The sequence below is a fragment of the Phytophthora sojae genome (genome assembly GCF_000149755.1).
Source record: "Phytophthora sojae unplaced genomic scaffold PHYSOscaffold_8, whole genome shotgun sequence".
NCBI lineage: Eukaryota > Oomycota > Peronosporomycetes > Peronosporales > Peronosporaceae > Phytophthora > Phytophthora sojae.
Window position 1 is genome coordinate 2,352,872 of NW_009258122.1, and position 25,683 is coordinate 2,378,554.

At 53.9% G+C, this 25,683-nt stretch overlaps 8 protein-coding genes across 8 annotated transcripts; 4 read left to right on the forward strand and 4 right to left on the reverse strand.

Annotated features, from left to right (window-relative positions):
* Window positions 1-1,322: 1,322 nt before the first annotated feature.
* PHYSODRAFT_264731 (hypothetical protein) lies at window positions 1,323-2,536 on the forward strand (the record flags this gene model as incomplete). Its single annotated transcript, XM_009535525.1, has 2 exons — window positions 1,323-1,337; window positions 1,508-2,536. The coding sequence occupies 2 exons, from the start codon at window positions 1,323-1,325 to the stop codon at window positions 2,534-2,536; spliced, it is 1,044 nt and encodes a 347-aa protein (XP_009533820.1).
* Window positions 2,537-2,956: 420 nt separating this feature from the next.
* Window positions 2,957-4,450, reverse strand: PHYSODRAFT_563853 (hypothetical protein; the record flags this gene model as incomplete). The annotated part of the gene is made up of 2 exons (XM_009535526.1): window positions 2,957-4,120; window positions 4,207-4,450. The coding sequence occupies 2 exons, from the start codon at window positions 4,448-4,450 to the stop codon at window positions 3,000-3,002; spliced, it is 1,365 nt and encodes a 454-aa protein (XP_009533821.1). The 3' UTR covers window positions 2,957-2,999.
* Window positions 4,451-9,195: 4,745 nt separating this feature from the next.
* Window positions 9,196-10,047, reverse strand: PHYSODRAFT_264685 (hypothetical protein; the record flags this gene model as incomplete). Its single annotated transcript, XM_009535527.1, has 3 exons — window positions 9,196-9,319; window positions 9,568-9,810; window positions 9,929-10,047. The coding sequence occupies 3 exons, from the start codon at window positions 10,045-10,047 to the stop codon at window positions 9,196-9,198; spliced, it is 486 nt and encodes a 161-aa protein (XP_009533822.1).
* Window positions 10,048-10,522: 475 nt separating this feature from the next.
* On the reverse strand, window positions 10,523-11,383 carry PHYSODRAFT_519249 (hypothetical protein; the record flags this gene model as incomplete). Its single annotated transcript, XM_009535528.1, has 1 exon — window positions 10,523-11,383. The coding sequence occupies one exon, from the start codon at window positions 11,381-11,383 to the stop codon at window positions 10,523-10,525; it is 861 nt and encodes a 286-aa protein (XP_009533823.1).
* Window positions 11,384-11,474: 91 nt separating this feature from the next.
* PHYSODRAFT_455498 (hypothetical protein) lies at window positions 11,475-11,912 on the reverse strand (the record flags this gene model as incomplete). Its single annotated transcript, XM_009535529.1, has 1 exon — window positions 11,475-11,912. A coding segment is annotated over one exon (438 nt), but the record flags the coding sequence as incomplete, so codon positions are not given.
* A 9,025-nt stretch (window positions 11,913-20,937) lies between these two features.
* On the forward strand, window positions 20,938-21,258 carry PHYSODRAFT_389268 (hypothetical protein; the record flags this gene model as incomplete). The annotated part of the gene is made up of 1 exon (XM_009535530.1): window positions 20,938-21,258. A coding segment is annotated over one exon (321 nt), but the record flags the coding sequence as incomplete, so codon positions are not given.
* Window positions 21,259-23,433: 2,175 nt separating this feature from the next.
* Window positions 23,434-23,814, forward strand: PHYSODRAFT_518912 (hypothetical protein; the record flags this gene model as incomplete). The annotated part of the gene is made up of 2 exons (XM_009535531.1): window positions 23,434-23,657; window positions 23,694-23,814. 2 exons carry the CDS (start codon window positions 23,434-23,436, stop codon window positions 23,812-23,814), a joined length of 345 nt encoding a protein of 114 aa, XP_009533826.1.
* A 1,197-nt stretch (window positions 23,815-25,011) lies between these two features.
* PHYSODRAFT_384471 (hypothetical protein) lies at window positions 25,012-25,416 on the forward strand (the record flags this gene model as incomplete). The annotated part of the gene is made up of 2 exons (XM_009535532.1): window positions 25,012-25,265; window positions 25,350-25,416. Coding segments are annotated over 2 exons (321 nt in total), but the record flags the coding sequence as incomplete, so codon positions are not given.
* Window positions 25,417-25,683: the final 267 nt, after the last annotated feature.

Consider the following 25,683-nt stretch of genomic DNA (forward strand, 5'->3'; position numbering starts at 1 on the left):
GATCACGTCGTTGTGGTATCGGAAAATGGAGATTACCGGAGCGATTGCCCGTCGCCCAAGAACCAAGGTACAATAATCAAGGAGCAGTCAAGCGCGAGATGGAAGTGGCTGCTTTGGTTAAGCTGGCGACATTATCCTCGTTGGAGTGACAGGTAGTGGCCGGAGCCTCGTCGGGTCCTAATACAACCCCGAACGAGGCTTCATGGTACCCACTTTTAGGTACAGATGCATTTAGTTACGTACTTCGGCCGCACTTATTAGTGTAGCCGCGGTCGTCATTTGATGTGTCCGGAATCGCCTTATTGCGATCGTTCACACTAGATATGTGTATAGGGACATAGGACTCATCATAGGATGGCCAGAACGAGGCCCCCAGGGCCTCAGAAAACTCAGTAATAAAAAGACAGTCTTCCCCTAAAGCCAACAAGGGTCAAGTCCGACTTCGGTAAGTGTAGCTAGCTTGTTGTAGTGCCTGGACACGCTCGGCTGCGTGTGGATGCCTGTCGGGGAGCTTATCGTGCATTGGCCGAGAGTTTACTTGGCAGCGCCAAGAGTTGGCGTGACCGGAGAGGCAGGAACGGTATTAGAGTATCGTTCAGTATATATTTGTGGGATTAGAGTGTCCCTGAGTGTATTAGTCTACCTACCGAGGTTTTACCTTGGTCCCCCTGTATAAGGCCTAACACGCCGGTACCCTTCCTTTCTGAGGGACTGCAGTGGGGTTGCGCGAAAGCGCTACATAGTATCCTAGCCTAAGCTCGTGGCTAGTGGTACAGGTTTTTTTGGGTTGACCGAAGACAATCTATGGTGCACAGAAGCGCTTGCAACCGACCCGGTGTAAGGGATCGTTCCTGGTCTTCAGGTTTTGATCCAATAAGCGCTTACCTTTGCGGGTTAGCGTGTTGTTGGTGTCTTTAATACCTTTTGGTAGAGGAGAATTTTAGTGGAATTACCACACCACATCGTCCCAGTGGAGAGCTTGCGCCTCCGGGGTGCAGAAACTCTTGAGCGTCACCTTCCGCGCCACAATGTCAACGGTTTTCGCGTCCGCCTTGCGTTTCGCTACGTCGGGCCTGCGTCGCTTCGGAGGTCCAGCTCCACCCGCGTCGTGGGCGTCCGGAGGAGGAGCTCTCTTCTTAGAAGACTTTCTTCGTGCCTTGGACCTGTTAGGGACCTCAGCACCAGGGGGACGTGCTCTCTTCTTCTTATCGATGGCATTCTGCGAGACTTGCTTGCTGTGAGTGAAGAACGAGAATCACAGGAACGACGTTCCAGTCCTGGCGCCTCCATGCTTACAGCGTCTGCAGCTGCCACTTGCAGCCATGGTGCCGGCCACGGTGGGTTGGTCGGAACAATAATAGAATGGTGATGTTGCGGAACTCTCAAAAGCTGATGTGACACGAAGGTTGTGCCAGGTTACGCTTACGGTCACGCAATTAAAAAAAAAATATTAAAAAAAGGTTCGTAATAATGCGCTGTTGTTGCCCTTGGCTGTGCGTGTCAATAGGACCTCCGCGACGTCGCCAGCGGCTGCGGCGCGTCGTGGGTGGCGTCCTCATGGAGCGCGAGCGCCCGCACCCCCGGCTGCAGCGCTAACCTGCTCGTTATTCCTGCTCTGGCCAGCCGCATGTCGGACATCAAGACTTCTCCCCCTCCAGCGGCTTCCTTGGCCGCCGCGCTCCCGGGCTCGGAGCGGCCCGACTACCGGGGCAAGTGCCTCTACAAGACGGGCAAGTGCGTGAATGAGCGCGCGCTCAAGACGTCGGGCGCGGCCCACAACCTCTGCGACGAGCACCGCAACCGTCAGAACCAGCACCAGCGCAAACTCGACGCCAAGAACCGACTGCACAAGCGAGAGCGACGCGCCTCCGGCGGGGCCGCCAAGACGCCCAAGAACGAGCGCTTCGCGCCGTACCCGGTCGCGTCGACAGCTCAGCGTCACGCGCTGCCCAGTTCAGTCGACACGTCCGACGACGACCACGTTGCTTCAGCCACTGTAGTGTCCGCCACCCCATCAGGGGCAGCAGCAGCAGCAGCAACTTCGGCCGCAGAAAGAGCGACGGCCACGACGCAGACGACTGTGCTGGCCACGACTAGCAGCGGCGTCATGTTCCTGCCGAATGGGCCGCAGCCGCCGCAGGTGTCGTACCCCTTCGTGATGCAGGACTTTGACGGCATTGTCGTGCCGCTGCCCTCCTATCTCGAAGGCCAAGAGCGCGTCGAGTTCCGCTCGCGCATCTACCGGAAGGTGTTGGACTTCATCTCGGAAGAATGCATCCTGCGATTCGGCGCCAGGGCCGGCGGGTCTGCATCGGTCGACGCAGCCACCGCCACCACCGTTGCTACAGTCGTCCCGAGCGCCGCAACGCACGCAACCATCCAAGCCGAACCGCAGTCGAGCCAAGAAGGCGCTGTAGTCGCGTCGCTAGGCGCGAGTCCCGAAGACGATGACGGCTTGGACACCCAAACAGAATCCGAGGATGTCGCTGACGAATCAAGGTCCACGGGTGGCATCGCTTCCAAGAAGGTGCATTAACTTGTAGCGCAAGCCTACAAGTTTGTCTTTGGGCGTGTTAATTAAAGAGGAGAAGGGGTGGAATCGTCTCTGAGTGTATTAGCTGAATCCTTCCCTGTCTCGCCGAGCTGAGCCAAGTCGAAGTGGTTGCAAAATCTACTGTATTCTTGCTACACATGCTTCCTGCATCTACGTGTATCTGTACATGTAGACGGCGTCTTGGGTCTCCTTTCAGGCACCGAGGTGGCCGTCGAGGGTGATGGAGTGGCCTGAAGCGCAGAACTGTTGCACCAAGTAAAGTGGTGGCGGATCTGCTCCACGTAGGACTCGACTGCCGAATTCTCTCATAAAGATGGAGCACGTTCGGCTGCCCAGAGGTCTAACAAAGCTCGTAGCTCATAAAATAATCGGGTTCTTTGACGCTCTAGGAGTAACTACACAAAAAGGGAAAATGCCAGGGAGTCTCCGCTGCCTGGGCTTGGACCTAGATCTCGACTTCGCGCTTGCCTTTTCGCACCTGGCTGTCATCGAGGCCATCCAGGCTGCTGAAGGAGTACTTCTCGTCGTTGTACGACATTTCGGAGTAGCAATCGCTCTCGCCGCGAGCGCGAATTTGCTCGGCGTACTCCGAGTCGGTGACCGAGTCGGCGATAGAGTCGGCTATCGAAGAGCGGCTGTCCAGGTCCGTCCGCCGCTGCGGCATTCGGCCGATCCCCTGCGATGACTGGAACGAGTACTTGCCGCTGTCCAAGTCGCTGATGGTGTCGCTGAAGCTAACGCCGCTCATGCCGCCCATCGTGCTGCGGTCGGCGTCGTCGTACTGCATCTCCTGCTTCATGCGCAGGTACTCGCCAAACACATTCGGCGTGGAGGTGCAGCGCAAGGAGACGTCTTGCTGCACGTACTCGTTCACATTCGAGAAGCCTCCAATTCCTCCGACGACAGGGGCCGCCTGGGCGCTGCGCCCGCCGCTCTTGTGCGATCCGCGAGAGTTGTGCGAGCTGGCACCGAGAACTGCTGGCGAGTGAGTTGAGTCTGTGAGCATGCCGTCGAAGCTGCGCGGAGACTCGTCCGTGGGCACGCGCGACATCGTGTCCATCGGGTCACCGCGCGACCCCTTGCGGCGCGCACCGTAGCTCCCTCCGTAGCCTGCGTTCATGTTGGGGCCTGCTGCATAGTTGACTTTGCTGGTGTCCAAGAGGTTGTTGTACGGGCCAGGGTAGGACCCGTTATCGGGCTTCGACAGGCCACGTGGACGCTTGTCCGACGGGGCGCGATTGCGCCCAAAGTTGCCAGCACCCGCGGCCGCGATTTCCTCCTCCCGACGCCGCCGCATCTTGCGCCTCCGAGCGCAGAGGATGATGAGGATGACGAAGATTAGAACTGCGCCCAGGCCGATGGCTCCGTACGTGATGAGGCTGGAGCTCAGTCCGCCGATGGTACCGGAGCTGGAGGATTCTGTGCTGGTGTCGGACGACGACGCTGAGGCGGTCGTCGAAGAACCATCCGATGTGCCGGCCGTGGAAGGGGTCGAGGAAGCTGAGGACGACGACGTCGTGGAGGTCGCGGCTGAGCTGGTGGACGTCGTGGTGCTCCACGAGTCGGCTGTGGCATTGGGGGAAACATTGGCGGGTGTGTGAGATACGAGAGCAATGGAATCGTCTTCAGTTGGAGGACCTGAAAGCACGTACAGCAGTCGTAGCGGACGCCTGTGAAGGGGCAGGTGTTGGTCGAGTTGTCCTTCTCCCAGCACGTGTAGGTGCTGTCCAGCGCGTAGATGCAGGGCGGGCACTCGCCCGTGGTGGTGTCGCACGCGGTGCTGCCATCCTTGAGGCAGGACGTGACGGAGCTGCAGAAGTCGCTCGTGTCGGACGCCTCCGCGACGGCCGCCGCCACTGCTAGGGCTCGTTGCAGCGCTCGTCGTCCTGCGGGCATTGCTCCTCTTCTTTTCTTATGCTGCCGCCCCAAGCCGCCCCCCACCGGCAGAGACCTCGGGCCAGATCAGCGCTCGTCGTCGTGACGGCACTCTGCTGACCAGCCCCATTCCCATATGCCCGGGCAAAAACACGGCGACGGCTTTGTGTATCACTTTGATTTTGGATGTGTACAAACCTGTACATGTACACGCCCAGACAAAAACCAAAAACCGCCGTTCAACATGTACGCCAACAAGTTCTTTGGCCGCAATCTGTCGTCATAGGGTACAGACAGACTCTGCGGAGAATTGGTGGCTCGCTCTACATGCCGACGCACCCCATTATTTAGTCGCCTCGAGACTCACAGGTCAAATGCAGAATGTGCCTTAACAAAAGACGTCGGCCATCGAAGCCGTTGCTGCACATTAAGCAAAAATAACGAAGGGCGAGTAGAGACCTCAACACGCCTCAAGTACTCAGTACCTTTGTAAGTTGCCATTGCCCGCGATGGCTCCACTGCAATCTTGGATGCTCCAGCTTTGTGCCAAGCCCCATGCTGTCTGAGCTCCACCAACTTGGCACCAAGTCCACACATGCATACTTCGTCTGCCTCGCACGTTGTCGATAACGAGTTGCATATGGTAGCTTGGCTGTGGGGCTCTTGGAACGAGGACGGGCGACTGTAGCGATTCGTCATGTGCGCATGTTCAAGAACGGGTAAGGCGGTCCATCCATAGATCTAGAAATTAGATCGTGCAGTTTGGAGGTTCTAATTTTAGGCAGCCCACTTCTGACCAGGCGTGGATTCATTACCGGATGCAACACCTTACATCTGGTCGCCGCGGGATGTAGAGACCGAGCGCCGCGCAGAGCACGTTGAAGCGGCTTCAAGCTGACACGTGAACTCCACGGTGAAGGCGAATTGCTTCTCCTCAGCCATCCTGACAGGACGTGATTCCTTCGCCTGGATGCTGGTCTGCAGCGCACGAAATTCCAGCCACCCTCGTTCGCTGCGGCGGACGCAGCGACAGCGACAGCCATCGGCCTGCGCCGGCAGCCCCTCGTCGCGTAAGCTGAAGATACCTACAGTACCTACTACTTGCACTTCTGTTACTCACGTCGTCACGGCCGAGTGTCCGTAGAAGCGCGAGTCTCATTTGCGCCGCCACGCGCGACTCGCTCGTTACCAATGCTCAAGTCGATGTCGGAACTCGTGACTTGGCGGCGATCTCCGCGACGTGCGTCTGGGTGAGCCGCACTCGGTCGAGCATTCGCGTTGCACCCCTTAGTGTATAGACTACAGACGTCAGGCGCTCTCTCGCCCCACTGTCTCCATGTCCTGCGCCTTTGCCTGTCGATCCGTGGGCCTGAGAACTGGTGTGGTTGTTACTTGGCCCAAGCTGGATCCCAAGTCACGCAAACACTTGAAGCTCGCCCTTGGAGGCGAATGCCCGACGAATGAAAGCGCCATCCTCGCAATGCTGCGCGGAGCATTCGTCCTCGTCCGACGAGCTGTCACAGACACAGCACGCATGCGTGACGACTCGCAAGCTTCCACCACCAGCCGGGGCAATCTTGATCTTGATCGCTAGCTATTATGGCAATCGCTTCAAAGGATGGCTTCAGTGCTGGTACATTCATCGTCGCTTGCGTTGCACACTGCAACGGCACAGTCGCAGCCCTCAGATCCCAATAAGAACGCCAACTCCGGATACTCGTTGCTGTCCGCCGGTGGCAACTCAACGCCTGCAGCCTCCTCGTAGTCATCGTCATCAAACCACTGCGGCACCGCCGCCTCAGCCCGTAAAGTAGTCACCCTTTGATCGCTCCCCCTATTGCTCTCGTCACGCGGTTGCTCCAGTGCGCTGGCATCATCGTCGCTATCCTCTTCATCAAACCACTGCGGCACGTCAGGCCTTACGACTGCACTGTTTGGTTGATTCAGTGATAGCGCGTTAGCCTGGCCTTCCAGCGCAACCATACCCGATTCGTCAAGATCCATCCCAGATAAAATGGTTGCAACAGCTCTTTCTGGAAAATTGCCTTCACCGGCACGATCGCTGTTCGCACATCCGCTAGAACCGCTGTCATGGTCTCTGGGCGAGCATGCTTGCCTGGATTTCTTGTATCCGCCATACAATTCACTGAGATCGTTAGCCTGCAGCAGTGTGGCCAGCGGCGGCCCCACTACTTCAGCAACGTTGGAGTGAGAGACTAGCTGGTGTATTGCGTCGAAACAGGCTGAAAGCAGACTTGGACGCATACTTTGGGTTCTAGTAACCATGCAGGGAGTAAGAAGCAACTTGAAGACGCTGACCAAGGCGTCACACTCGCTCTCCTTGACATCGCTCACCATTTTTGATAGCAACTGCAAACTTGTTTCCACCGAGCGCATTTTGATCGCCTCTGGACACGTGCCTCTGTCCATTTCGGGGGAACACGTCGGGCTGAAATTGGCGAGATGAACGACACTTGCAACTGCCACCGGGCCGAGAATCCGCGCCAATTCCTCGATATCCTTCCTTCTAGTCTCAAAGTAGTCGAATCCAGCCTTGATCACCAGAAGGCACATGTCCAACATACGAATCACTCCAACCGAGACGTTAGCTTTGCAAGTCGAGGGGCCCGGTTGATGATCGTTCAAAAGCTAGATCGCCACGCCGCAGCAATCGAAGCACGCTGGGAAATATTCATCGAGCCACGCTGACACATCTAATTCACCCGATTCGTCCAGGAAATGGCGATCTGTCAAACTCTCCAGCAATCGCAGTTGCAGAACCATACGCGCGGTGAATTGGCAGGTCGGGCCTTCATGAATAAACGTGCTGATGAGCGATGATACTTGATCAATACAACATTCCTTCATGTCGACAGGCAGATGCGCGTACGCAAAGGCAACCACGTCTAGAATCTCGTCAGCTTGCGTCAAAGTCACCTTCTCACCCATGCTCGTACACGTCAGTTGTGCTTTTAGCAGCAGCAACTCCAGCGCCAATCCAGCGGCTCCCTCGCTCCAGCGGTTGCCTTTATTTTGGTTCTTACAGTGGCACCTCCCTAAATGAACCCCTCTAACTGACTATGTGTTCCCTATCTGGTTAGGATTCCTCGACTGCAAACGGGATTATATGGATTTCACTATAGGTGTTCTATAACTGATCAAAAACCTCTTTATTCTCTAAATGGTCGCCATTGTTGGCGCCTCAACCCTCTAAATGGACTCCGTAGTAATATTGTGAAAACCGATTAGTTTGTCCTGCTGAATTAGCCGGTTAAACATCGCTCAATGCGGATTTGAAGACTAATAAATCGGGGATGTATCAATTATAATCGGAGTATAAATCGCTCATCGGTCTCGTAATTATGTGCAGTCTAGCAATTTCGATCAACATGCATGTACCTCGGCCCGAGACTCGCCAAGTGCAGCGACAACACGGCGCTTAAACGCGTCGCTTGCATATCTCAGGTACATGTATTATAGCTTGCGGCTTTTCCTGCTTAGTTCTGATATTAGTATTGTAGCCTTGACTACCTAGCTACTGATAAATAAGCTAGCCACAGTATTTTACAATCAGCGCAGCGAACATATATTTTTTTACGAAAAACTAAAATATTATGATTTCGAGACAACTATAGGGGCTATGCAGTAGATACTGTAGTGTATTCCAGGTTTCACCTTGGTATCACCGCAGTCATCGACCCGATAGCGTGTCGCTGCTAGCGACGGTGAACCCACGTGAGCCACAGGTAATGGGTTCACCACTTCATGGCCAGTCAGACTTCACAGTGTCTGTACCTGGTATGCGGTACGATTCTACATACTAGGAACTTGTATGGCCAACTGCATACTTCTCTTCGTGTCCAGAGGCCGTTGGACACGGACCCAGTTCACTTTGAGATCTATCTCACTCTTGTATTTGCCTCGAAAGGCATACACACTAGATCAATACACTAGGCTCAACTTCCTAGCGGATTGCCATCCGCCCTGCCGTGTGTTGGTTCTTCCCTGATGTGATGTCTTCCCCGGGATTCACTACAGATACCAAGCAAAAGATAAAACTGCAGACATGGTAGCAGGATATCGGTATTGAAACTCACGTACAACCTGAGGGGATGCGATTCTGCTACCTCACTGTATTGAAACTCACGTACAACCTGAGGGGATGCGATTCTGCTAATACCAATGAGAAGAAGGAGTAGGAACAGACAATACCGCGCCTACCGTTATTGGTTAAGTTCTGTTTGTGTGAAGACAAAACAAAACAAGAGTACGAAAATGCTGGAGGGGTACCAGGTAAGGAAAGCCCTTGTATTGTGCACCTAACATATAAAAATGTAGCCATTAGAAATGTAGCCATTTCTTTATCTGATCAATTCTTTAACTGAAACAGCGTATTAGGGCCATTCCTAACGAGATCACCGGGGCATGATCTCGGCTGTGGTTTGGGGTGGAAGGAAGCATGATCTCAAAGCCGTTCCTAACGAGATCGTGATCCATGTCCAAATACATAACGAAAGGCTCGAGTTCGCGTTGAGGGCGGCCGCCATTATGAGCTTCACGAGCTGTGTTCGTTTGCATTTGCGATCGAGCGCTGCTTTGCACTTCGACAATGCATTTGATGCAAGCTGCTAAGACGCTGCACTGCGAACAACCCTGGCCGCCCAGCAGCAGAAGCAGGACCAGCAGCAGCAGCGCTTGCGCGTCTTCGAGCCGTCCGAGCCGGGCTCTCCGACTGCGCGCACACCTCGTCGGGCTCCGCGTGGACATCACGCACCGCCTGACGCGCACCATGGGAGTGTCGTGGGCATCGATACGCGGGTGCCAGGCTCGCTCACGGTGACGGCCAAAGTGCGCGCGTTGGCGCTCGACTCGGAGCACGGCAGCGGCGAGCTACGCGGACTTGAACAGCAGGAACAGCAGCAATGCACCCCGATAATCTCCGTGGACTTGACGTGTTCGGGCATCTAGAGAGCCTTCGCCTGCACGAGTGCACGCACCGGTCGGCGCGTCACCTGTAGTTACCGCGACGGACGGCGTCTGCCTCAGAACCACGTCACTTTCCGTGTCTTCGACCATCAAATAGCACAGCTTGCATAGCGCAGCATGTCGTGCTGCACGTGGTGCAAGGCAGAGTTGACCCGTCGAAGCGATAAGCCACTTCCTGGCGGTCGATCGCGTACTCGTCGTTGGAGACGACATGGCTCAAGACTTCATGCTGAAGTACACGCCCGCCCGTCCGCCCCACTTGCGCTTGGTAGTCCGAGATGCTGATCTTGCTGGCGTCCTTCACCAGCATGCTGTAGTGCAGCTTGGCGGGCGCCAGCTTCAGATCCGACGAGATGTTCTTGTTCTTGATCTTGAAGCTCTTCCACGCGCTTGCCCTTGAACCGTGGTCACCGAGGAGAACACAAATCGCCCAACCGCACCGCAGCCGATTGTCGTGGACAACGAGTCGGCAATGGTGTCGTGTTCGTCCATACGGAGGTACAGCTTCATCACGTCGCCGCAGGCAGGGGCGTACACAGAGCCGTGCCCACATCCTTGGCGTTCTTGTCCACGGCGCTCACCTTGCGCGGGTCGTCGTAATAGTCGACCAGGCCCTCGCAGAACACGGGCATCTGCGAGCAGTGCTGGCCCAGCCGAGATGGCACTCGGGGAGTCTTGAGAGTCGATCGGACAGCGTTGGGGGTCGTCTATCGACGATTTCCGTAGCGGGGGTCGCTTGGGCTGCAACCCAGGGCACCGCGGCGGCTCGGTCCGTCGCGGGGTTGGATGACTGGGGGTCCCATAGGGCTGTTTCGTGCAGTGCTCGAAAGTGCACGAAAGTACTTTCGTGCAAATTCATCAGCCCTTTATTACGGGGATAGCACATTGAGACATCAATGGCAGTTCTCTACCAAGTACGATTAAAACTCTTGAAATTACAGACATAACCCTATCGAAACTGGTTACAGTGGGAGCTGGGCTCCACCACGGAAGTCGCTCCGCTGGTTACATTTTTTGGGTCTATTACCGAATTGAACTGGGCTTAGACCGTAATTTAAATAGTCCTATTTGTGATATATGTGCACAGAGACCGACTAGTCTATTAACTTATCTGTTGCAAGATGTCTGGTATAATCTAAGCCTGGTTAGCAACGCCGGTGCCTTGTATCGGTCCGGTGGTTGTACGGGGCTTGGTTGTCTTGCTAATTTGCGTAGGCAAAACAGAAGACGGGTGCCTTGAATTTTGGAGTCTACTCGCCTGCATTCCCGCTTTGCGAGTGCCCGTAGCTGCCGTAGCCCTGGTTTCCAGAACTCGTGCACGCTGCCAGCTATGGTCACCACTTCATGCTGGTAGACTGCTCGGTTTCGTTGTATCGACAGGTGGGTGACACAAATGCTGCTCAAGATGCGCCATATGCGCTTCCACTCGTTGGTGAATGCGTCGACGTCGTCTGGGTGTTCCTGTGCGAGCCATTGCTTCGTTTTCTTCGATAGGGTTGGAGCTTCTCGCTTAGCGCAGTGCACCAGGAAAGCTGGAATATTATCCTGAGCCCAACGTACTCCTGTCCAGTGACAAATTAGCTTTTGCCAGCAAACTTGAGCACAAGGACATTCCCAAAAAAGGTGCTCCATCGTTTCCTTCTGACCTTGGCAATCTAGCAGCTTGCGGCAACTATTGTCGCGTGCTCGATCGCTGTGGTACAGGTTCAGTTGCCTGACGGCGATCCGATAACTCACCCAAACCTGATACTCCGTGAGTTCGCCGCGGTGATCCCACACTTCCTTAGGAGTCTGTAGCAGGGCTGCTGCTTGCCACTCACTTGCTTGTGCTGCGTGATTGAGCGATGACAGGATGGTTGTTAACGTCAATCCTTCTCCTTTATATCTGCGAAATGGTTGCTTCTTGAGAGCAAGAGGACATAGAGTCTGATACACACCATGGGAATCCGTAGAGATACGGGTGCGCATAGAAGACCAGTCCTCCCCCATCTTGGCGCTGCTGTAACCGCATACAATCTGCCGTAAACCGAGAGTTCTCGTCCTGACTTTCAGCGACTTTCCAGTGAATGCCGTTGCTCCGTTGCTCCAAGGCAATGCTTCCCCCTCGCTCTGAGCCGCCCTCACCTTTCGGTGTGCCTCGAGCGTGACCGTCAGACACATATTCCCATTCGTAGTCATGCTGCAACTTGAGTGGGTGCCGAGGCCGTAACACTTTCGATATTCTTAGACTGCAGCCGATTCCAATCTGTGGAGCACTCATCAAGATGGCTACGCCCCACCGTCGCAGTTTGGCTCGTTGATGCCTGCTGTCGCCTGCTACTGGGATGATCATCGTGTAGGTCTTCACTCCGATGCGCTGTATTTGCAGTGCTTCAATAGTACACGGCTGTATCCTATCGTACGGACGGGTGGTCAGCATATTGCCGTCCTCGTCGCATATCCAGGGGTTGTCGTACCAACAGTACGTGAGCCAAAACCATTCTTCCTCTGGGGTCATCCACCTGGGGGGACTGGGTAGTTGTATCGGTAGAACCAACACCCATTCCTCAGGAGTTGTCCAGCTGATCGCCTCCGCTGCGATGTCCCGCAAATCGTGTCGGTATTGTGTTGCCGCGGCTTCTGGTACGATATGGCGGGGTTGTAACCAGGTTCCGATGTTTAGCTGCAAAAGATTTCCTGGTGTCTGACGACAAGCAGCTAATTGACGCACCGGTTGTTGAACCGGCGATACTCCGGCCGTCCACTCGTGCGTCGCGCCCCGAAAAGCCCACGCCCTCCATGCTGCAAAGTATATATCTTTTCACTGGATAAGCCACTGGATGGTGTGCTTCACTTGTTGCGTCTTGCATGCGATCAGAATGGATGCGAGGCCTACTCCGCCTGCTTTCTTCGGCGTGTACAGCAGTCCTGGGTTGATTTTGTGGCGATTTGCTTTGGTTCTGGTGGATTGCTGCCACAGAAATTGTTTTTGCAAGTTCCGTAGTTGTTTTTCCGCCCAATTCGGTATCTCAAATACTCTGTGTACACAAATTAGTAAATTTGGATCTTGATCTAGATCCAGACCAGAAAAATATGTATTTCCAATAGGGAAGACACTATAACTTTCTCTTCATCTTAGTAACGAGCACATATTTTGTTACGTAGTTGCAAACTTGCTACATCATCTTGCGTTCTAACAAGGCGGACACTCGCCCGTTGGCTCTCGTCTGCGGACTTAGCGACGGCACTTCCGGGAGCCCGCCCCTCTCTCGCTTCGCTCGGGGAGCGCCGCTTCGCGGCCTGCCCCACCCCCTCGTGCCTTACGCTAAGCCCTGCTGCAGGCACGTAGGTGTAACCCCATGGTGGGGGTACACGGTTACGACACCAGAGTCGTACCCACGACAGATCTTTAGGAGATTCTAGAAGCTTCGTAGGGGCGACCGCCCAGGAGGGCACGTAGAGAGAGAGCTCACTTCTCGATTGGTAAAGCCACCGACGAGGCCTCCGGCGGGGGGCCGAAACGCGTCTGGCACGCGTTCAATAGAGAGGTCGTACATGCATGCTCCAAGTACTTCCTACACCCTCGACTCTGCCAGGCGCGGTGTCTAGAAAGAAAAATATCGAGTTGCAGCGCTCGCGTTCGCTCGCTCGCACAGACACGCCCCCGCCAACCGATGCATTCACCGATCATCAACACCCGCCGGCCTAACCGGCGGGTGTTGATGATCGGTGAATGCATCGAGTGAGCCTCGCGCTCGCGTCCGCTCGCCCTCGTCTGTATTGAGCAGTTTGTAGGTACATGTATTTGCAACATCATGGATGTCATGCGTGTATTATACTCGTTACCCAGTTGGTAGTCTGGATCAAAAGTATTTTTAGTCCAAACAAAATATATAATTAGTGTGGCTTTGTGTTGAGTATTTTTTGGATCAGCCTATTTGATCCGAAACTATCGGTAAATTACGCCGATATATTTGGATCCCTGATCCAGTTCAATTCGGTATTAGACCCCATATGGATTCTACCGCTCCGCTCAGTTTCGTTGTGTAGTGAGGCGACCTACGTCGTCAAAGCATGGCAGATGTGATCCAACCACAAGTTCAAAGAAAAAGTACGCTCTGATCAAATCTAAGACCTGTTCTGCACAAGACCCATTTAAAAATCTTCCGCTCCAGCGATTACACAGCAGCCCCCCACCAGAGAAACCTCTGCCCTATCGCATCCAGAGCCCCAGCAGAGAATAGTTCCTCAATGAGTCGCCCACAAGAAGAGGACGGAGATGTCCTGGTGGCTGCGTTCGAGGCTGCAGCCATCCGTCTGAGCGGCATGGAGGTGTGCGCGCGCGATGCTACATGTACTGCGCGTGTGTGGGCGACTCATTGAGGAACTATTGGGGCAACCCACCCACCCTACGCCAGCAAATTTGGGTTTTACAGGTTTTATTTTTGCCTATAATGTAGAGTTACAGTGCAAATATTAGGACAAATAGTCCAATGGTTGGCCTAGGAGAATTTTTTTAATGATTTTGAGACCAAACGAGCCAATCAGAAGCTTATATTGTCGGTTTTTGTGAAAAATAGAAAACCCACCTACTTTCACTCAATCCCCCAGATGGATTCAATCACCCGCCCAACTTTGTCGAAAAAGGTGGGTTTTTAACAACACTGCTACTGAGCTCCCCGTTTCCGTGCATTTTGCCCTGACAGGCGAATTTACGTAGTTACAGTTAAGTACGTCTAATTTATAGTTATGTTTTATTGTGTTTTGCAATGATTTTGGCAATATGAGGCGAGATTTGCTGTATTTGTAGCGACCACCTGCTAGATTTACGATAAATCGAGGTGCATAAATGGGTGGAGGCCTATAATTACGCTAAAAGTGCCACAATTGCACTTTTGAAAATGCAATTGTGGCTGTGCAGCTGCAATTCTGTCCGTTTTTATCCACAAGCACCTACACACACGGCAATTATGCATAAGAGGGTGGATGTGCTGGGGATCATGGACGGTGTTGTACTGGGCCAATGCATGGCTGCTGACAGGCCCTTCCAAGTCGAAATATATATGAGGTGGATTTATGCATAATTTTAGCAGGTCGTGTATCTTCTTTCACACATATTTAGGAGCACGATTTGCCATATTTAGCGTCTAAAATGGTTGGCAAAATAACTGCAAAGCACAATAGGGGAAATCCTGTTTCGGGATTTTTTAAATAATTCTGTTTCGGGGCCGTAAAGCCTAGTTCAAGTGCTGGCACATGTGCTAAGCTCCAATTGCTGAGGCATTTGATTGGCTAACAAAAACCGGTACAATGTACCGGTACCCTTTTGTTCCCAGAACACCACTTTTCAGAACACCAAAATCTGGTGTTCCAGCGCTGGCACATTTGTGCTAGGAATCAATGAGCAAGGACGAGGCGATTCCCTTCTGCCCTGGCCAATCAATGGCCCTCTTCAGCTTAGCCTTGGAACTTCGAACCTGGAAAAAGTTCCAAGGGGCGTTTTTGGCGGTGTCTTCACACAAAATATTAACTGGAACCTCGAACTTTCAGAGCATCATTCCGAGCATAGAGTTTAGAAGGTTCGGCCCTCAGTTCATGTTTGACGGCACGGCGAAAGGGCCTCATGCTATCGCGGATCGCCGCTCTGTGGGGCTGGCGCTAAGGCGGCTACTTATCTGTTGCTGCTAATGCATGTTTTCTCACGAGCTCTCTGACCGCTCTTCCCAACATGAGTCCATCCCAGTAGACTTCAACTTCACGCACGGTCAACAGCGCTCCCTACTCGTCCTGGACGTGCGTACAGCCTGTGATGTTCTCGGCATTGACGCGCGCCGATGGCTACCTCTCGTCATGAGAGCGCAAGGGGAGCGTTATCTTCTGTGGCTGCTCTGTTTTGCTCTTGGGTCACCAGCGGCGCAGCGTGTTCGCTGCGCTGCGTAGCTGCAAGCGCGCGAGCAGGACGTCCTGCTTCTACTAGCAGTTTGCCCAGGTTGAAAAAACGGGGGAGGATATCCTGCGCTATGTACACCACATCTATTTACTCTCGCAAGTTCCAAGCTTCAGGGACGAAACTCGGTCACTGAAGTGGGGGTTTCTGCGAACTTTTGTGGCCGTTTTTCGCGGTTCGAGGGCAAAAAAGGGCTTACGTGAAGGTGATTTCCCCTCGAACCTGGAACATGTCACTATTTTTCCAGGTTCGAGGTTCCAAGGCTTAGCTGAAGACCCCCAATGCTTGGCAGGATACGTGTGCTGCGGGAGCGGTGAATTGCCATCTCCAATGCGCCCGAATCTCGCTATTGCGGCGTTAGTCCAGGAGACGACAGGTATCTAGGATAGCGCTTTGAACTAATAATGTCATTGAGGTCATTGCGCACTTATTCGCATGCTACCATCTCATCAATAGCATAGGGAAATTATGTGGCATTGCGGCGACGTTGTGCCTTCATCTCGTGCGAAAACAAAAATGAACGGGTGGCCAGCACACTAATCACTACAGAACCCACTTGGACACGCCGTAGCACACGTTCTGAAAATGCTTGGTCCAAACTAGAAACCCTAGCCCGGGAAACACTAAGAACGTGTGCTGGCACCTGAACAAAGGCCTAATGTTCAATTGAAGCGTTATTCATAAAACATACCGTGTTTTGTAAAACATACGTAATGTACCCTGTAGCCAAAGTGTATACTGTTGCCAATGTGTTACCAGCAACGTATCATGTTTCCCAAGTGTTACCTATCTCCCAATCGTACTCTGTAGCCTAAGTGTAGCCTGTAACCTAAGTGTAGCCTGTAGCCTAAGTGTAGCCTGTAACCTAAGTGTAGCTTGTAGCCTAGTGTAGCCAAACGGGGATGTACGCAATACGCGGAGAATATGGCGCTGAGTCTCATGAGGCTTTGATCCATCTATAGCGGCGCCCTTTGCGACGGTTATCGATATCGGAAGCCTTCTCAGCGGTTCCATTGCTCCTGTTCTTCTTCCGTATCTGAACACGCCTCTCCGACCGTCCGGTAAACGCGCTTCGGGCGGTCTTTCATTAGTAGAGGCAGCTCGAAGCTCTTCTATCGACGCCACGCGCCCCTCGTTCCCCTCCAGTCGCTAGCACATCGCTTGGAGACATATAAACAATAGAACCCAGCTGTGCTACACAAACAACCATTAGCACCTTCGTCCTTCTTTCTCAGAGGAAGCTGGCGGCGCAGACACACGCTCGCTGTGGTCGCGGTGGCTAACGGCGGAGCTCTCTCTCTCTCCGTCAGGTGTCGGGGCGTAGCGCTGCTTAAACGGGGGCGTTGTCGCTCTTTTGGCTCGGTAAACCATCGTACTTAGCATACCCTTCTACCGGTACTACCAGTAGCTTACTGGTTATGTCCAGACCACTTAAAAAGTGGGACAAGTCACTTTTCCCACATTCTATCAGGAGGTGACCTATTCTGGAGGCAGGATGTGGGAAAAGTGGGAATCAATACATTTACACTGTTATTCCGAAGATGGGTACAGCTCAAAGGTGGGAATGTTACTAATATTTGTTCCGACCCTATGTGGGGCGTTATTAGAGATTGTATCGGATTCTCAATTTGCCAGAAAGTGGGAAATGTGAGAAAATGTAAAATTTTCCCACTTTTGAAGTGGTCTGGTTATGTCACAACGATTGGTGGTCTTTAGTCGTCATATCGGAGGCCATGCAGGAAGTCAATTGCGATGGCTTCACCTGTGGGCGCGTCTACCGTAATAAGGAGATGCTTGAATTTGCAGTGGTTGCCTATGTCGCGCGGGTACGTCTCGCTGTCAGCTGTACGGTATCGACATGCACTGTACTGAATGCTGAATAGAAAGCGGATCTGCTGCTTACCTGTTGCTACCTGCTACAAGGTAGTGGGTTACCCGCTTCCAAACGTGCGAGAGCCACGAAGGCAACGGAAGAAGCACCAGAAAGATCCCGAGACTGCTATGCGAGGCGGTGTTATGTCATCGTAAGCTTGTATGAAACTAGACACAGTTACGGTTACACCAGACTGCAGACTACGCTTAGGATACATACTACACTTAGACTACAGGCTACAGTTGGGAAACACGATACATGACAGAGTGCACATGGGCAACAGGATACACTTTGGCTACAGGATACGTTATGTATACTTTACAAAACACTGTATGTTCCGAGAATAACGCTTCAATTGAACATTACGGCCCCGAAACAGAATTATTTCAAAAACACGGCCCCGAAACAGGATTTCCCCTATATTTTATTGTGAAAACCGATTAGTTTGTCCTGCTGAATTAGCCGGTTAAACATCGCTCATAGCGGATTTGAAGACTAATAAATCGGGGATGTATCAATTATAATCGGAGTATAAATCGCTCATCGGTCTCGTAATTATGTGCAGCCTAGCAATTTCGATCAAAATACATGTACCTCGGCTCGAGACTCGCCAAGTTGCAGCGGCAACACCGCGCTTTAACGCGTCGCCTGCATATCTCAGTTACATTATTATAGCGCGTGGCTTTTCTTGCTTAGTTCTGCTGTTAGTTTTGTAGCCGTGACTACCTAGCCAAGAGCGACTGCAACGATTGTTGTCTGGCGGCTGATTTAGCCTACAAGGAGCGAATGCCGGTTGCACATCGGACATTCCGTCTGAATAGCAAGCAAATCAGCCGGCTCTGGCTTAATCGGCCGATTAGCAAATGTAAATCCGACTCATATGCTCCGACTCTGTAAGTCGTCCTAGGTAGTATAAATCGAGGTATCCCAGTCTAATTAGGGGCTCGGATTTAACAAATCGGGGACCGTAGGTCTTATGAAGCCACTAAATCGGCGGGTTAACAATCCAATAAGACATTATAATCGGTTTTCAGAATACATACTAAAGGTATTTAGCAGTTTGTTCGGTTCCTCCTGTTTTCGATCGGGAAATAAACCCACCCGACAAGATCACAAACGGCCTTTAGCACTTACCAACAATTCCGGTTGGTAGCATATGCTACCAGATCAGAGCTGGCAATTTGAGTTTAACCATTAGGTTGAACTGTGGTTTAAACTCAAAAACCTACCGACCAGATTTTGTGGGTTTTAGACTTAACCTTCAATCCAACGAAGTGAAACCACTGCAACGACTCCGTGGGGATGAACGAGAAGTCGCTGAAACCACATCCAATTGAAACGGACACTGTAGGAAGGCTGTGAGTTCTTTATTAGCAGGAAAACCAGCCGATGGAGAACCAAGCAAGCCAAGCCACCCCATGTGACACAGCCGCAGACGCCGGAGCTGAAGATAGCACCACTACCGAAGCTTCAGACACGCGTTTATATCCCGGTGACGTTGGGGACAGTGCCGCCAGTGCTGAAGGTCTCAAAACGAACAAGAAGAGAGGGGTCGGCCTGTATCTCCGGTCTGGGGGCTTTTGACGGACGAGGACCGCCCGTGGCTCAACGTATCCGCTATCTGCAAGAATTGCAAGGAGCGTGTCCACTACCCCAAAAAGAGTGAGCAGGTGAATGTACATCTAAACAAGTGTGCGGGGTTTATTAAGCTGATGAAGGACACCAATATTGAAGACCGACCGTCGTGGTTTATCTCCGTGAAGCGGAACAAGACCACTCAACAGACCATCGACTTCGGCTTCACGAATCCCGCCCCACCGCCGCCTCGTCAGACGGAGATAACAGAGTTCACCTGCCCTCCAATGACACGCCAACAACAAGATGAAGTCGCCAAGAATCTTGAGCTACTCTACTATATCACCAGCACATATTTTCAACCAGTGGAGGAGCCCCTTCTTGCTGCTGCTTTTAGAGCATGCTGTTCAGACGTAAAACTTCCTGACCAAAAACGCATGAGCAATTCGCTATTCGATTCCTGCTATTCAGAGCTAAAGGAAGCTGTCGACGCAAATCGCAGCAAGGCAAAGGTGAAAGGGTGCGTGTGAACGGACCGATGGACTGATATCGCTGGGAACGCAATCGTGAGCTACATGTATGCGAGCAAGAACGGCACCCAGTTTCTTGAGTCGGTCGCAACAGGATCACAGCGTCATACAGCGGAATGGATTTCGCAAGACTTGACCCGAGTGCTGAAGTCGTGCACAAATTGGAGTGGTGCTTGCACGGACAACACCAATGCAAATAAAGCGGCCTGGGCGATCTTGAAGACTATTTTCCCAGCAAAGTTCTTTTATGGATGCGCAGCACATGCGCTTCACTTCGTCGTTCAGGATATTTTTTCTCCCAAGAAGAAAGATGCAAGTAAAAAGAAGAATGTTGCTACGCTGGCAACTGGTGAGCGCGTGCCAGAGTTCCCGTTCGCGGACCTCGTTACGTTCGCGTCCGATTGCCGAACGATTGTGAAGTTTGTGAAGAAGTATCATGTGTTGAAAGCAGAGGTGGAAGCGATGCAGGTGCCGAGAATTTGAGACGTTTGGCGCTTCCGGGGCCAACCCGATGGGGATCTATCTTAGCATATTTTACTTCATTGCTTGCCTCGGAAAAGATACTACATGCCCTCGTCACGGGACGAGATTTTCTGGCTACACCTGACGCGACCCAACGAGCAAAACGTGAAAATATCAAGAACGTGGTCACCAGAGCCGATTTTCTTCCCAATCTGCGGAAGTGCATCGCGCTGCTGACTCTAGTAGACAAGCGCATCACAGAATTCCAGAACGACCTTCTTCCGATTTCAGATGTCTACAAGGCTTTCGTAGATCTCCCTGGTGAATTGGACAAGTTGGATGACTATTCCAAGAAGGAAGTCGTGTATCTGAAACATTGTATTGGTATGCGGTTTGAATTTGTGAAAAGTGACTGTCATGGTATTGCTTTTATGCTGGATCCACGTTACGCGGGAAGAGGGATGTCTATTCGTGAAGAGCAGAACATCGAAGACAAAATTGTTGCTTTCCCCCCTGCAGACGACAAGCCCACCGACGCGCAACGGACCTCTATGATGAGTGTGGAATTAACACGATTTCGGCTATACTGCAATGAGTTGATGGAGACGAAGAATCGTCGCTACACGGAGTCAGTCGAGGGTCACAAAACTGTCCACGACTTTTGGCTTCTGTATGATTCTCACTGGCCGACTCTCATGGACTTGGCTCTCGCTGTTTTTGGCTTGGTGGCATCTAGTGCTGCATGTGAGCGCAACTTCTCTACTTTTGGCTTCCTCCAACCAAGTCGAAGAAACGCACTGGGCGCACCCAAGTTGGATAAACTGGTTTACATCAAAACCAACTACAAATACAACGGAGAGAATCCGTGGACTCGCATGGACGACGAGAATGACTCGACTGAGTGAGTCTGGCACATGCACCAAAACCCCAGAACCTAATTCATTTTTTAAAAATCAACAGGTTTTTCCAGCTCTGTACCAGATAGAAATAAAACGCAAGCACTTTAAAATTAGATGTGGGGCAGACCTTCATTTCTTTCCTGTGTGCATTCCTCCTCCAACACGAGACTCTGTCAACACCGCGCAACAAGCCCTGAAGACTATGGTGTTCCGCTTCCAGCCTGACCAAGACCGCGAGCTGATCCGCGACTCGCCTGAAACCGTTCGCAGCAAAGCGGGGCTCGACAGGGAGCGTCTGGGAGGAAGTCGCGAAGGGTGTTTCAAGCGCAATTAAAGTCCAGCTCAACGCCAAGCAGGTTCGCGACCGCCTGAATCTTCTCGAGGCCAAGTTCAAGGCGGACGAGTTGTGCTCTTCTCGCGCAAGTGATGTTGAGGAAGCACTGCATGCTGTTAACGTGCAAAGTCAATACGACGACCTTGACGGGCTGGTCCGAGGTTACGATGACCTGAAGCGCGCCTACAAGGACAAGAGAAGCGCAAAAAAGGCAGCGAAGGAGAAAAAAGAGGTCCTTGCTAGTTGTGCTGCTGCCATCGTTGTCGAGAGTACTCTTCGCCGTGCCCAGCGTGGCGGCGATGAATCGGTCAGTTCTGACATCGATCCAAGCGATGAGAGCGACGCGGACAATGTTGCTAGTGAGGTATCGGCGGCGCCATCTCAGGCGTCAACTTCAGCTCTCGATAATACACCCAAGCGATCCAATGCATTTTTGGATGAACACACGGTCGCTTGGCGAGGCGTCGTCACATCAGTCTTGACAACACTCCCACTCGACTCGTCAGCGACCACGATGCCCAGCTTCGTCCTGAGCGCGTCGAACTGCGGCGCCGCGATCGGCTTCGTCATGATGTCCGCCAGCATGTCGAGTGTCGAAACATACTGCAACACCACTTGACCGTCTTCCACCTTCTCGCGCACGAAGTGGTAGCGAATGTCGATGTGCTTGGTGCGCTTGTGGAACTCCGGGTTCTTGGCCAACGCGATGGAGCCTTGGTTGTCCTCGTAGATCTTCACCGCTTCATCGCTCGCCATCTCGCCCAGCTCGCACAGAAACACCTTGAGCCACACCGCCTCCTGCGTGGCCTCCGACAGCGCCATGTACTCGGCTTCCGTCGACGAGAGCGCCACCGTGCGCTGCTTCTTGCTTCGCCAGCTGATGCATCCGCCGTTCATCATGAACGCGTAGCCGCTCGTACTCCGTCGAGACTCGATGTCGCCGGCCCAGTCCGCGTCCGAGTAGCCTTGCAGTCCGTCCTCGCTGCTCGCTTGAAACACGAGGCCGTGCGTCTTCGTGCCTCGGATGTAGCGGAAGACCCTCTTGAGCGCCTGCCAGTGTGTCGGACATGGGTCCGCTGCGAACTGGCTCAGCACTCCCACTGCCGCTGCGAGGTCCGGACGAGTCCCCACCATGAGATACATGAGGCAGCCCACGGCGTTCCGGTACGGAACATTCGCCATGGTCTCGTCGTGCTTGCAGCCTCCCTCGCACATGGCCTTGGTCAGCTTCAGACCCGGATCCTGCGGTGTCTTCACAGGGTTGCTCTCATCCATCTTGAACTTCTCGAGAATGTCCTTCGCGAACTTGGTCTGCCGCACCGACAACTTCCCAGTCGCCACATCTTGCTCGATCTCCATACCGAGAAAGTACTTGAGCTGGCCCATGTCGGTCATCTCGAACCGGTCACTCAGCGCCTGCTTCGTGTCCTTCAGCATCCCGTCGCTGCTGCTGGCGAGGACCAGATCGTCCACGTACAGTGCCACGAACATCATGTCGTGATTGTCCCGCTTCAAGTAGATGCAGTGGTCGGACTCGCACTTCTTGAACCCCAGCTTCAACATGAACTCGTCGATCGTCTTGTTCCACATCCGCGGCGACTGCTTCAGGCCGTACAGCAAACGCTTGCCGCGGCGACTGCTTCAGGCCGTACAGCAAACGCTTGAGCCGGCACACATAGTCGGGTCGATCTCCGTCCACATATCCGTCCGGCTGCGCCATGTAGATGTCCTCGTCCAACACGCCGTTGAGGAACGCGGTCTTCACATCCATCTGGTGCACTGTGAGCTTGTACTTGGCCGCCAGACTCAGCAACACCCGAATCGACGTGAACTTGGCCACCGGCGCGAACGTCTCGTCGTAGTCGATGCCGTACTTCTGCGAGAACCCCTTCGCCACCAGTCGCGCCTTGAACCGCTCGATCTCTCCAGACTGGTTCTCCTTCACGCGGAACACCCATCTGCAGCCGATCGCCTTGCGTCCCTTCGGCAGTGGCACCAGGGTCCACGTCTCGTTCTTGCGGAGCGACTCCAACACGCCTCTTTCCACTTGTCTGCGTCGCTGGATTCCATCGCCGACTTGAACGTTGTCGGCATCTCTCCCACTGAATCCACGACGTACGCAGCCTCGAAGTCTTCCTTCTCTTGTGCTGCGGCAGACATCTCGTCCAGCGGTTGCTGTCGTCTCGGCACCGCATACCGTTTGGCACTCGGAACCTCCACGGCTTCCTCGAGCGACTGCGTGCGCGGGTGTCGCTTGCTGCCGGGTTCAAAGTCTTGATTCCGCGCAGCTTCTTCTCTGTTCTCGTCTGATCCGGACTGAGTCTCTTCATCCGTGGTGTCTTCATCATCATCTGTCGGAAGACCCACCAACACCTCCTTCGAAGCGTAGTCGCGTCTCCCACCGTCGAAGACATCCTCCATGAACTGCGCGTCGCGGCTCACCAACACGCGACCGCTCTCGATCTCCTCAAACCGATACGCCTTCTCGTGCTCCGAGTACCCGAGGAAACGACAGCGCACCGACCGAGCGTCAAACTTCGACCGCTTCTCCTTCGGCACGTGCACGTACGCGTGGCACCCGAACACCTTGAGGTTGGCCAGCAAAGGCTTCTTGCCGGTCCAAACGTGGTGCGGCGACTTGTCGTGACTGATGGCGCGCGTCGGACACCGGTTGCGGAGGAACGTGGCCGTCATCACCGCTTCTCCCCAGTACTCCTTCGACAACCCGGCGTGCTCCAGCATGCAGCGCGCACATTCCACCAGCGTCCGATTCATTCGCTCGGCCACTCCGTTGAGCTGAGGCGTGTATGGCGGCGTGAACTTCTGCTCGATGCCGCGATCCGCACACAACTTGGCCATCGCACCCGAAGTGTACTCGCCGCCGTTGTCGCTCCGAAGCACCTTCACTCGCTTGCCGGTCTGCGTCTCAGCCAACGCGACGAACGCAGCGAACTTGGCAGCCACCTCCGACTTGTTCCGTAGCAGGTACACCACGCAGAAGTGCGACTTGTCGTCGATGAACGTGACGAAGTAGCGCTTGCCTCCGAACGTCGCCGTCTGCATCGGACCGCACACATCGCTGTGGACCACTTCCAGCACTTGCTTCGCACGGTTCGGCGACGACTTCATGAAGCTTACTCGCGTTTGCTTGCCGAGTGCGCACCCGTCGCACACCTCCCACTGCTTCACCGACGTCATTGGGATGCCAGTGCCGTAGCCCTTCTTGACGATGGCGTCGAGACCACCATGGCCGATGTGACCAAGTCGAAGGTGCCAGAGGTACGACGTGGTGTCCCCTTGGCGATTCTTCGAGCTTGCCGCATTGGCCTCGTCAGCAGGCGTCCTCGGCGTCATGCAGAGCTTGAACAGTCCTTTGCCTTCGCGAGCGCCGAGCTTCCACTTGAGACCCTTCGTTTCCGCGAAGCACCCGTCGCTCTCGAAGGTCACTGGCCCGACGTCCTTGGTGAAGCGGCCGACGGAGAACAGGTTGCGCGACAGCTTCGGGATGTGCCACACACCCGTGAGCACACCCTTCTTCATGCCGCGCGGTGTCTGCATCGACATCACGATGTCGCCGCTCCCCACCGCCTGAACCACGCCGTCGTCCGCCAGATGCACGTCCACCGGAGAGATCTTCTTGTAGTTCTTCATGTACTCCATCGAGTACGTCATGTGCTGCGTCGCACCCGAGTCGACCAGCCACATGCCGCTCAGCTTGGAGGCACCCGTGTCGCCACCAACCGAGAAGAGGAAGTCGCCAGAGTCATCTTCGACCTGCGCGACGTTCGCTCGTTGCGGCCTCTGCCGCTCCCCGTTCTCGCGGATCCGCACCGGACCCTTGGCGATCCAATGTCCGTGCTCGCCGCAGTAGTGACAGGCGCTCGTCCTCTGCGCTTGCGCCTGCCGTCCCTTGCGCTTCCCGTTGTCGCTTGTCATGAACGCTTGACCTTGAGCGTGCGCGGTTCCGTCAGCACCGCCACCTTGTTCCTTGCGCTTCATGTCCTCGTGCAGAAGCCGAGACGTCACGAGCTCCCACGTCAGCGTGTCGGAACGCGATTCCAACGCCGTTATGAGGAACTGGTACGACTCGCTCAGACTGGCAAGAAGCGTGATTACCAAGTCGTCCTCGCCGACCGGAGCGCCGACCGCGTCGAGCTGTTCCGCCAGCGTCTTGAGCTTGTTAATGTGCTCCAGCACATCATCACCTTCGTCCATCGTTGTCGTGAAGAACCGTCGACGAAGAAAGAGCTTGTTCGCCAGGCTCTTCTTCTCGAAGTGTCCCTCGAGTCTTGACCATGCATCATGCGCGTCCTTCGCCGACCGCACCAGCGGCAGCTGCGAGTCCTCCAACGCGAGACAGACGATCGCCAGCGCCTTGCGCGACTTCTTGCGAAACGTCGCTTGGTCCGCCGCGGTCGTGCACTGCTCGAGCTTCACTTCCCCACTCGTCACTTCCCACAGTTCGCGCTCCTCCAGCACCATCTGCATCTTGAACTTCCATGTGTGGAAGTTGGTTCCGTTGAACTTGTTGATGCGGGCGGTCGCGGTCGGGGCGGCGTCCATGGCGAAGGCGTAGTCGGGGTCTTGGTCAGGGAAGACGGGGCTTGGGCTCATAACCAAAAGGAAGAACACTTGAGCAGTAGTTGGCAAAATGCAAAGTGATTCGATT